This window comes from Sphaeramia orbicularis, chromosome 15 (assembly GCF_902148855.1).
Source record: "Sphaeramia orbicularis chromosome 15, fSphaOr1.1, whole genome shotgun sequence".
Lineage (NCBI taxonomy): Eukaryota > Metazoa > Chordata > Actinopteri > Kurtiformes > Apogonidae > Sphaeramia > Sphaeramia orbicularis.
In genome coordinates this window covers 34,011,948-34,024,480 of record NC_043971.1, presented here as the reverse complement: position 1 = coordinate 34,024,480, position 12,533 = coordinate 34,011,948, and the positions used below count along the sequence as shown (strand labels likewise).

At 36.3% G+C, this 12,533-nt stretch overlaps 1 protein-coding gene across 2 annotated transcripts in view; it reads left to right on the top strand.

Annotated features, from left to right (window-relative positions):
- Window positions 1-3,978: 3,978 nt before the first annotated feature.
- Window positions 3,979-12,533, top strand: part of pdxkb (pyridoxal (pyridoxine, vitamin B6) kinase b) — a 38,406-nt gene continuing 29,851 nt past the window's right edge. For both annotated transcript variants that reach the window (XR_003937429.1, XM_030155347.1), the window contains exon 1: window positions 3,979-4,275. Coding sequence is in view for 1 of the 2 variants with exons in the window: in XM_030155347.1 (XP_030011207.1) it covers window positions 4,195-4,275 (81 nt within the window). In the remaining variant the exon portion in view is untranslated. The remainder of the gene's footprint in view (window positions 4,276-12,533) is intronic.

Sequence of the window (12,533 nt, the reverse complement as noted above, 5' to 3'; positions counted from 1 at the left end):
GTGACACAAAAAGCACAAACCAATACATACAAACTCATACATAAATACATGAAATGAAGCGTGTAATGCTCAGTTTCCTGGGTGAATACTTCCAGATGTGCCCCAATGTAAATGTATGAACAAATCCTGTGTGTGATTGTGATTCAAGTATGAAAGGATTAAGATGGTGACAGGAGGCTCCTGACGGTGGAATATGTTTCTGGAGAAGATTTGGATGGGCTACCACTCTGAGGTTGAATGGATGTCTTTACCTGCAATATACTGACACTAAGAAGAGAAAGCTGATTTCACAGATAACTTCGTATTTATTTAGTATTTATTTATTTAGTTACAGGACGGTGTGTATTGGCATTAGTTACAAAGAACAAGATGCATTCACCAGATTTAGCAGTGGAGCTAATTTCCATCTGTTGTGGACAAATGACCAACATAATAAAACATCACATGGTTACAAAGTATTAATATTCAGGAAGAAAACCATGAAACAATGACAGATATAGGAAAATATGCTCAGGCTGAACAGTTACAGCCAAATACATAAAAAAGGGGCTCAGAGTCTAAAAGTGCAATAGCATTTTCCTAGAATAAAAATAAAATATGAAAGAAGAGAGAAGAAGAAATGGTGTTATGTTTTAGATATTTACAAAATGACAGTCACATAAAATGTAACTTGTTTCGTTTATCAGTCATCAACAAATATGTCATCACTACATTTACATCTACTACTCGTTTCAGAGTGGAGTTCAGTGATTCAGCAGAGAACCCCAGGTTAGTATGCCTAATCAATGATCTATCATAAATAAATGACAGGTGAGTACACAACTAAAGCCCAGTTCAGATCAAAACTTCATGACTAGATGAGTTGAGCCCCCTAAGCAAGGTAACAAGAATAAAAGACATCAAAGTGAACAAGGTCAGAGCAAAGAGGAATCTGTCATACACTGAAGGAGAAAAAGTACCACAAAAGTCAATCACAGAAGGAATGAAACAAATTGGAGAAAAAAATCTGATGAGAAAAACCTTTTTTATTTTAGTAGATCTGTATTTCAAACAATACAGTTAACAAAGAATAAACATACAATCGACAAGGCCACATGAAGTTACAACAATCTTAACATACAAACAAATACAAAGGGATTCTTTAACATTAGTTCTCTGTAAAAAGTTCTTCATATAGTTTGACAGTTATCACATTTGGGGGAGTCTATAAGCTTAATACTGCATATGTAATATTAAATTCAGCCAGGAGTCTGTGTAAACTGTGGGTCATTTTCAACACTCTGCATTTATGGATATGGAATTTACCAAACAATATTAATAAGTTAATATACTCAGTGCTGCTCTCTTGGTGAATTAAGTACAGCTGCAGAAAAAATTATTAGACCACCCTTGTTTTCTTCAGTTTCTTGTTCATTTTAATGCCTGGTACAACTAAAGATACATTTGTTTGGACAAATATAATGATAACAAAAATAGCTCATAAGAGTTTAATTTCAGAGCTGATATCTAGCCATTTTCCATGTTTTCTTGATAATAACCAAAATCGCTAAAGTTCTTACATCAATATCTATGGCATTGTACTGACAAAAACAGTGCTTTTTGGCATTCCATGTTTTCTTTTCTATCTGTTTAAGTCACTTGATACACACAGGAGTTAGTACTTGATTGCATAACCATTGTTTTTGATGACTTTTGATGGTCTAATAATTATTTCCGTGACTGTATGCAATAATAGACTTACAATCAATTACAATGGGGTGTCTGACTTTACACAATATATACATTACCAATTTAGTCCAGAGGGTAATAGAGTGGTTGCATTGATAGAATAAGTGTATTTAATTTTCCGGCTCATTATTATAGAAGTTACATTTATTTTCAACATCTAAAAATGTAGAAAAATATGCATTAGTGTTATATATACTGTGTAAAATGTTGATGTGAATCTGTCCTATCTTATTGTTGATGTGGTATTTATGTGGTAACGGCCGTACTTGATGACAAAAAAAAAAAAAAAAAAAAAAAAAGTCTTTTAGTGCCATGTGTGACCTGTCATTAAAGGCACCACTTGCTGTGAAGCACTCTGAGCCATTGAACAGCAGGTGGTGCTGTCACTTAAACATACTGTATCTCCACTTGGCTTCAATATCTCTGTATGTTATGACTCACTCCCTCCCTCTTGTTGTCCTCCTTCACTCACCTGTATTTCTAGACTATTTTTGTCCCTCTACCTGTATTGTGTCTTTCTTTTCCATTTTCACTGACTGTTTTAAGTGGTGACTGAGGCAGTCTTTGCCAACTCCAATTTCCCTCAGTCACGACTCTGAAGGAGATGGTGTGAGTCACTACTGCACAGTCACACAACAGAACAGCACTATACCTACGTTTCATCCTACAAGCTGCATACAGTAAACTGGCAAAACAGGCAAGACATGTATTCATTTGCTAATTTGCTAATTTCTGGAAATCAAAGATAGAGTAGAATATTCAAATGTGTTACTATTCATCCTGTTCCAGCTGTGTTGATCTTTTCATTGTGTTTATTTATCACAGTCACAGTGACACACATAAATCTTAAAAATAAATATAAAAAGAACATAGAGGAAGTCGTTTTTCAGGGAAGCAATAAAATCAATAAAAGGCAAAGATTTTACATTCAACAGAAATAAAATGAGGACATTGATTAAACATGTTTACAAGTATGAAGTTGACTTTTGTAGGTTTTGAAAAATGTCTGGGTCTTTGCTGCTTTATTGTTTTGCAAGTTATACGGGAAATTGCAGTCATTAAAACTGTATTTTCTACCAGACCATGTCAATATATTTGTGTGGAATTCTGAGAATTACTTTGAAAATAAAACAAAATATCACTACAGTTCATCTTCAGTTTTCCTATGCAGATCATTTTGATTTGAGAATAATATGATGACGAAACAGGGAACAATAGTCCACAAACAAAAAGAGAATATGTACAAGAATAATTTATATTAACCCCAAATACAAATAAAAAAAGAGCAAATGACAAACAACAGATGAAGGAGGTGATTATGCTTTTTATATATTTATTTTTACAAGTTATTTATTTTACAGGGAATTAAGGTATGTGTTGCTTGGCTTCATTTTCAAAGACAGTAAATGAAGGTTCCTGGATGTAGATTTGTGAACGTGAAATTTTATTAAAAGAATAATTTCTTCTTCTTCTTTTTCTAATAATAATAATAATAATAATAATAATAATAATAATAATAATAATAATAATAATAATAACAATAATAATAATATTATTATTATTATTATTATTATTATTATTATCATTATTTTAAAAAAGTATTTGAATTTTGTATGATTTTTAATAAAACCACATAAGACATTCACTGAACATAGAACAGAACAGAATAGAATAGATTAATGTTAATGTTAAAAGCACAAGACAACAGACAAAGTGCGAGATAAACAGAACGATAAATGTGTAAAAATATTGGAAATCTAAAAATGTAAAGCCTACAAAGACCATGAGGATCTTAAGATGCAAACATGTTATACTTTGTATTGATTTCTCTGTGAAATATTAATTAATGTTCTTATTAAAATCATATTTTTGTCATATATTACTAGTTTTTATGTTGTATTTTATTAAGTGTTCCATTCCAGCTGTGTGGCTCAGGGTGCGCTTATTGGCCCTGTGATGGCGTCATGTGTTTAGGTGGTCACGCAGATGCCTGTTCAGAATACCGGTGTCGGTCGCGCGTGTGTGTATGTTTTGTCCTTCAGTGTCAGTCCACTTACAGGCACGCGAACCCTAGTTGATGACACACTTTCCCGGGTTTACATTCACCTGAACGTTACCGTCAGATAACAAACTCCGGCTGTGACGGTCACCGCTAAACACACTGTCCCCGTTAGTGTGTGTCTCTGTGTGTGAGGGGTCGCACGCGCTCTCTCTACCTCTCTCTCTCCCCATCATCATCATCATCATCATCATCATCATCACACACTCAGCTGCACATCACCCGCTACACCACACGCGCTCTCACAGACACTCAACTGGCTAGCTAGCTAAGCTAACACGGTTTCCTCACTATCTGGCGGTGGCTGTCGCTGTGTCCAGAATCGTTAGCGTGTTGTTATGTGCGGTCGTGATTATCGTTGAAATAACGGATTATCTGGATCTCTCCTCGGCTGACCGGGAGCCGCCATGGAATGCCGTGTTCTGTCCATACAGAGCCATGTAGTCCGGGGATATGTGGGCAATAAGAGCGCCTCTTTCCCATTACAGGTAAATACAACTTGCTTGCTTCCATTATCGGACAACGAGCGCCGTGATGACCGTTGTCGGACACGACCCCGTCTGACACGCTCATTTCACTCCTGCCAACACAATCTGGCCGCGACTTTACAACAACTGCAACCTAAGGGATGCAAATACCCATTTTTGAAACGGTTCCCGCTAATTATACCGTACAAAGTTCGTGTTGTTTTTTTTGCTAACACGTTCGGTCGTCCGCCTGAACCGTCGCTTGATGAGTTAATTTGTAGCCGCCGTTAGTTGTATTTTCTTCTGCTCTTCGTGAGTACGAGGCCACAACGATGCTACAGACAGACGTGACAGACTGAAAATGAGAATGTCTACTGATGCCGAGCAGTAATCACGAAGATGGGGTCGTGTTAAATTCTTCGTTAAATTCTGCCCCCCCCCCCATTACCTTTTCCATAAACCGTCTCACTGAGAGACGCATCAATAATGACTCGTTAGTCTACATTTTCCTGACCACAGTGTTTATTTCTTTGGGTTTTTACACTTGGAGAAGGGGAAAGTCGTTTTCTAACGGAGACTTCAGCTACGACACCTGTCATTGAGGGTGTCCGATAATGGACCAGTGTTGTCTTCTGTGAGGGGTTTCTAGTGCTTGAATGTGTAGATAACACACCGTTTACATAATGGTTTTATACAAATCATTGATACGTACCTGAATGTGGGCACACTGAAGTGATAATGAACAGTTTATTCAGTTTAAGTCTGTGTGATAATGGACCCCTGGTGTTAATCAAATGACCCCTACTTGGCTGCATGGTGAGAATAATGTTAACCACAGTGGGAAAGTCCTCAGTTTGTTCTATAGATCCACTGTGTTCTGCCTTGTAGGTTTGCAGGAGTTAGTTAATGATAATCTCAGGGGTCAGAAGGACATTTGTACCAAGGTCTATAATTGGTCACCACAGTGTTAGCACTTTGAGTTTCTATCCTGTCTGACAGTTGAAATGATTAGTGATGAACATGACAACATCAACTACATGAACACAAATCCAGCTCCTGCAGTAGGACTCTGGTATGACCAAAATCTCACATCCAGATATAATTCATTCTGTATCCCAAAAATGATATGTATCATGATTATAGGACATTTTTCTCTGATGTCCAATCACTAAAAAGTTATTATAAAACAACCAAATTAGTCATATCAAATCATGAATCAACATATAAGAACTACATGCTCTATTTAATTATTTTCTCTTTTGTACCAGTTTTAAATTAATTCTTTAACAAAATCTCAAATCAATTTATCATGCAGTCTTCATGGTGATGGGCCCCACATTTTGATGACTGTTGCCTATTGCTAGTGGAAGACTTGATCATTCCCTTTACTGAATGGACTGAATGAACCATATCTCCAACTGTGATATAGCTGTTTTAAACCATTGTGATGTCTTGTGTAAATATGCCATGTTGCTTCACCACTCTTCTTTACTCAACAAACAAGGGAGTTTCCAGCTGTTTTCCAGGGAGAAACATCTGTTTCTGTACTGAAGACTTGATGTAAAGGTTAGGATGAACCTGAGATTCAAAAGCTTGGTCTTGTTGAGCTCTTGTGCTGTCACGCAGACTGTAAAGAATAACTGACCAGGGTTTCAGCTGTTACAACTCAATTTTAACCTCCTGTGCTATGTGCTCACATCCACTGTTTGAATCCAGCTGAATTTACAACAGTTATCATAGTTAAAAGTTTACTCTTTTCTTATTCCTGTTGTAAAAACATTGCCATCTCACCAAATGGTGCCAAATAGCTTTGTTTTATTTTTGCTTGAAATGCTGATTCATAGTGCATAGGCAAAGTTTGTTTTGGAATATATGTTGTACTGATACATAGGTGTCTGTTGGCACTAGCTGCATCATTTCTTAGTAAAAAAAATTCTAGTGTTGTATACACAGACTGTGTGTAATTGGTAAACAGAGGAGCTGTGACGTGACTCATTGGTTTCTGGACTGGCATGTGAAGCCAGTAGTTTTGTCATTTGGCCTTTGCCATGTTGGCTTTTTTGAGCAAGAAGTGATCATATTTAGTCAAATTGGGCAAATGGAGCTCCAGGAGCATGCTAAATGCTTGCATACAGATGTGGCAAAACTATCATCTTCATCAAGCATTGCATAACAAAGTCATTTTGCAGTCTTGCTGGTATGACCACTCAGCCACAACTAGTTGAGCTGTCACAGGAAAAGTGTGTCTTGGACAAAAAAAATTAACATAGTATTATTAGAGAAGATGTAAGTCTCTGGAATCCACAGGTTTTTGTAGCCACGCTCTTTGGCCATCTGTGATATTACAACAAAAAGGCCCAACTGCATTGGCTTCATTTTTGGACCATTTGCACATCATTGCAGTCAAAGAGGAGCGTGAGGGAGGCTTTAAAGAACACAAGAGCAAGCACCTTTCAGGGGAAATCTCACCTCAAATCCTCTACATAGAAATCTATGTGCTCTGGCTATTATGGCTGTGTGTTACCTTCCTAACAGAGATAGCTAATGTCAGCAAACAGCCAGACTCCAGCACATAACAGCCTCCAACATAAACTTCACATAAGCATACAAGCATGCACAAATCTGAAGTTTTGAATGTTACATTTATATTTCAGCAAACTTGTACATCTTTCCAAAGCATTATTAAGAAGGCAGTAAAATAAAAATAAAATTTGTCAGTAAAAATTATTCGTGGCACTATGTTATTGCTGATAACTTGAAAATTAGCTCAAAGCCACTCTTGGTAGTTGGCAAGAAGTTGAGAAATGCACTGTGACTTTCAGTTGCTATATTTTTCTTTAATTTTCACAGTATAACCTTTTTTTCATCACATTAGGATGTCTTGCAGTATCATCACTTACTGGACTTACTAGCTATCACTAGTAATCAAACTTTAACACAGTAGTGTGTCAGGTAACTGACAAGAAAACCATGATAACCAATTGTGAAGGGGTCATTGCCATAACAAGGTTGGCTTTAAACATCAGTGTGATGCAGATGGAGAACTATTGAGTACAGCTTTTGAGTGGCTTAATGTACGACTTGTTCTTCAGCCTAATAATAGAAACAGATGACTTTTGTGTTGAGTCATTAACTACATTAACAGTAGCGATAATGCCCTTACCTTAAGGCAGCATTCATGAAGAAGACAAAGTATAAGGTGCATAAAAAAACATTCCAAACAAGCCAGTGATTTGATACCATATGAAAGGACACAGAGGTTATTCACACCTTCTGGCCATGAAGAACAGAGTCATTTTCCTTGATGAGCCTTAGTGTTGACTGTAAGATGAAAACCGCAATTGCTTTAGGTCTATAATTGCTGCAATGATGATGCTGGTGATTGTTATAGTTTCATATTTTCCAGCAGCACCAGTGTGCCATTCAGCAGTGATACTGAGGTTTGTATAGGCCTACAGTCCACGTCCCATCATCCTGAAAGACAGTCACTTGTTGTGAGAAGTGCTGAGTCTATTTTTAGCCTGCAGTGCTCCAGGATGTATTTTGTGGTTATCCTAATGGCTGCTGGGCTTTGAAGCATGTCACCAGGGTTCAGTGCAGCCACTAATGTTCATCTACTACAGCTGATTAAGGCCTGCTTGTACCCTGGTAAAATAATGTTGAACTGCAGTTTACCAAAACACTCCATGCAGCTTAACCAGTCAGCCTCTGTTGATGTTTACTCAGCTTAATTAATTCATGTGCTTTCTTAAAGACAGCTAAAAAGATAAAAAACAAACAAACAAAAAAAAAACATAGTCTTGTAGGTGACATAAGTCCAGCTCAGAACAAATGCTAATGATAAGACAAAACTGTTCTCGATCGTCACAGGTAAAGGTGTGAATTTGACCATCTCAGCTCGTCCCAACTCAGTTGATTTTTTTTTTTTGTGTGTGTTTTTTTGTCTTGGTAGTCTTGAAGAGGTGGCAACAACTTGTGTAAAAAAAACCCCAACCATTTCAGGAATTCACTTCTTTGCCAAATACCAGAAGTGCTGCTCTAGTAAATACCTCAGTATCACTGCCCATCATATCATTCATATTTAGATATACTACAAAATATAGCCAAAAGTAATCATATAACAATATTTTCAAATTACAATGTCGAGGCCCAAAATGGAATCTGGCCCGATTCAGAATCGGGCCGGCCCAGAATGGAATTCTATTCTAGGCCGGCCTAGAATGGAATCCTGCTGCTATAATGTTATTTTTATACCATGTTTAATGCAAATGATCTAAATTATTACAAAAATCAATACATGGAATTTGAAAATATGTGGAAAAAAAAGAAACAAACAACATTTTAATTGTAAACTATAATACACTTTATTTACAAATAGAACCTAGTGGTACTCCCCACCAATATATGGTACAGTGAAATTGACTGAAATTGACAATAGTTACTCAAGGTATGTAAGACTGAAAATGTAGAATTATGGATCATTTGCATTAAACATGGTATAAAAATAACATTATAGCAGCAGGATTCCATTCTAGGCCGGCCTAGAATAGAATTCCATTCTGGGCCGGCCCGATTCTGAATCGGGCCAGATTCCGTTTTGGGCCTCGACAACAATTTTCTCAACTCTTATAAAATGTAGTTGATTTATAGCCATGCTATACGTTTGTCTCTAGTTTCTGAAGGCTTGGGCTATGTATGATGGCTTTTGTTCTGACTAGAAACTCAGCATTTTTGTATTTTTTTTTGGATCAACACATTTACAATATTGACAATACATAGATTAAATAAACTCCATTCAGCTACAATAGCATAATAACACTTAAGCATTTGAGAAATTGCTGCATGTCAGAGTTCACAAACCAAACCTGCATTCTTTGGCACAATACAAAGAAGACCCAAAAATTCCTTGTCTCCCTTGCTGTTGACCATAATAATTTTTTTTTCTAAAAGATCCCATGCAATATCTATGTGCAATGTTTTCTTTATAATACTATAATTACACTAATAAATAGCTATTTAAAACTGTTAGCTTAGCAGAAGAGTTTAGACGGCACTGTCTTACTTATTGTTTTTATTTTTTAAATGACACAATCAATTGAGTCGTTTGATCATATGCTAAAGTAAAGTCAAAAGAAGCCCTATCAACAGCATCGCTCTGAAATGGCTGGGTTTCAGATCAGGGTGTTATAAGCATTTACAAGTGATGATTTGTCTCATTACAAATCTTTGGTAATCCTGATCCTAACCCCCTTATTTTTTTTTTTTTTACAATGTGTACATTTTGTCCGGTTAGTATAAGCACATCTGCAGACATATCTACATCCAGTCTGCAGCTGCGTCTCACTATAGGAATGGTGTGTAGATTGGTGTGTGTCATGTTATCTATCTGGTGGGTAGCCATTGGGTTTGAATGGGGAAAAAATAATGAAAATACACCAGTGAACCCCTTTAATTGCTGTTTATTTGTGTTCAGGTGGATCATTGATCTTATGACTTCTTAGTTCATATTCTCTCCTGTTCAGGAATGACATTAAATGTCAATGTATGGATCTTTATTTTATTTATATGAATAAATCAATATTTCTCTTAAAACCTTTGTAAACTTAAGATAACATGGTATTTGCTGTTGGCGAGGATTAGACGTTAAAACAGCAGACTAACTTGTTAGAGTAGTATTGGCTGTATGTTTTTAATAGATTATTGCAATATGTGAGTTTATTATTATACATTGTCCCAAAACAAGAAAATAGAGCTAAATGTTAATAAATATTAGGGACTTAAAGCAGCATATCATTGAGCAATAACACAAATCACTGAAATTTCATAAAGAAGTAGACAGAAAGACTTACAACATTCATTTGAAAATTACATTCACAATATAGGCCTACTTTCTTCATGGAGTATTGTGAATGACAAATGTGCTAAAGAACAATACATAATGCTCTTGTAGAGCAGACAGGTATTATGTTTTTTGTGATAATGGGTAGTTATCTTTTCATACCTTCCATTGTCTGTTTTTGGTTTGTCTAAGCCAAATTCAGATAACATTGTCCTGCTTTTCTGTTTGTTTAAAGTGCATATGGTTATTGCTCCCATATCCACACATTGGATCTCATAAAGGCAAATTTACAGCAAATCTACCTATAAACATCTTACATTAGAGCAAATATAGGATTTTCTGTTTATCTTAGAAGCTTCAGCTGTCAGTGAGGTCTTCCGCCGTTTAATCCATATCCGACATCTCATGTCTTGTGTCTTAAGCTTGTGAAAAAGGGTAAAACCCGACAACCCCATCTAAACTTTGAGGATATCTACTGTTGGATTTGCAGTTTCCATACAAATACTGCTTCAACGTCATCCCTTATCTTTATCATGAACGCTTGGTCAGCAGTTCAGCACTTGCATGCTCTTTGGTATCTGTTTCTCCCAGTGCACACACTGGGCAGTCTTGTGGCCATACGCTGTCGTTTTTTATTTAATTAAATTGCAGCCTTTTTTTGTGAATGTATAATAGCAGTCGTAAATACTATGGTTGCAATTCAATTACTTGTGTAGCTCTGTCTCACTAATGCAGCTCTAATGAACTGTAAATGTAGGGAGGATTTTACCTTGAAGCTTGTGTGTTCGATCAATTTAGAGATAGACATTAATTGCAGGAATCAACAATGATAAGCCAATATGTAAATGAGCCATTGCCAAGATTTGTGGCCAGAGACATGTATTGCAGTGTAGTAATTTAGACAAGTCAGAAGAAAGGCGTGAATGAATGCACTGTAACATTTCAGACTAATAAGCATGATTCACTGGTGTGGGGGATAGGGGATAAGATAACATGATGATGTCAGTGAGCGGGTAGGGCATCCCTCTTCCAGTCCGATGCTTTCAACAGCCAGGAGACGGCGGGATGAGGAAGCAAGATCCTGATTGGTCACCATAGGATTCCTCCTGATGATGTCATTGAGGATGGAGACAAGCTGCCTTAAAGCTTAAATGAACAGAGTCAGTTTTCAGATAGGAACTACACTCGAGAGCTGATCTCTGGTGCACTGATTTAGGTCCTTTTAGACTGTAATATGATGAAAAAGAACAGCTATGATCAGTGTCAAGCAGTTAGTAATCTTCAAATTGTCTTGACTGAGAGACATACTACATACTTCTCTTCTTAACACTGAATATGTACAGGGATCAGAAACAAAAAATCTTTCTCAGAAACCAAAAATGTGGCAAGAGTTTTGCTATAGGACCCTTGAGCATTGTCGATATTTGCTGACATTGGGTTTTACAGTCGTTTGCGTCACCATCCTGCAGTACCCAAGAGGGAATCTCTGTGTTTAAATGTCAAAACAGAGATGTCAGTCAGTGTCTAAATTGTTTCGAATCACCAAGTCACTATTATTTGGAGTTCAGTTTTAGAAACTGATGCAGATACCAGAAGTATCCTTCAGAGGGGAATAAATCCCTGGAGGATTGATTTTTCCAAGAACAGTGTGTATTTAATGCTCATTTCTACTATTAAAATATTTACTAGATATAGAGCTGAAATTATTAGATTAAACTGTAAAACTGTAAGAGAATGAAGATGATCATAGATTGTATGCAAGAGGTGGACTGATTTTATATGAAACAAAATATAAAAAGGTTTACATGGTTGGGTATTAACAGGTGTGTTTGCTATTATTTTTTCTGTAGACTGTAGGCATGGTTAATAAGTTGAAATTTAAATTTGTTTTCTGAAAAGGCTTAATTTTTCATTTGTGAGGCAAAGGCACAAAAAGTACAACAAAGACATTACAGTGCCAGCGAAACATATTACACAAACCCCTGCAGGTTAAAGCGGATCACTTATTGAAGTCACTCTAAACTGACATACACTCGTTGGCCTGGCCAAAACCCATGATGCAATTCTTCCCCGTAAAATCTCTTTGACTGTTTGTATTAAATGTGTTTGTTAAAGTGTCACAACCTTAAAAAATAGCCCTTTGTTATTTATTACTTTTGATTAGCTGTCAAGTACTAAATGTATCAGTTATTTTAATAATCAGTCATCGTTTTAATGTTTTCAGGATGAAAAAGTCAAAATTTGCTCATTCCATCCTTTCAGTTGTGAATATTTTCTGGCTCCCTTCCTTCAATATGAGTGTAAACTGAATATCTTTGCGGTTTTTGACCAAACAAGGAATTTGAAGGTGACATCGGTGGCTTTGGAAACCAGAATATTTCACCATTTTATGACAATTGTAAGTCTATTTAAAGACAAAAAATAGTTGATATACAAATTG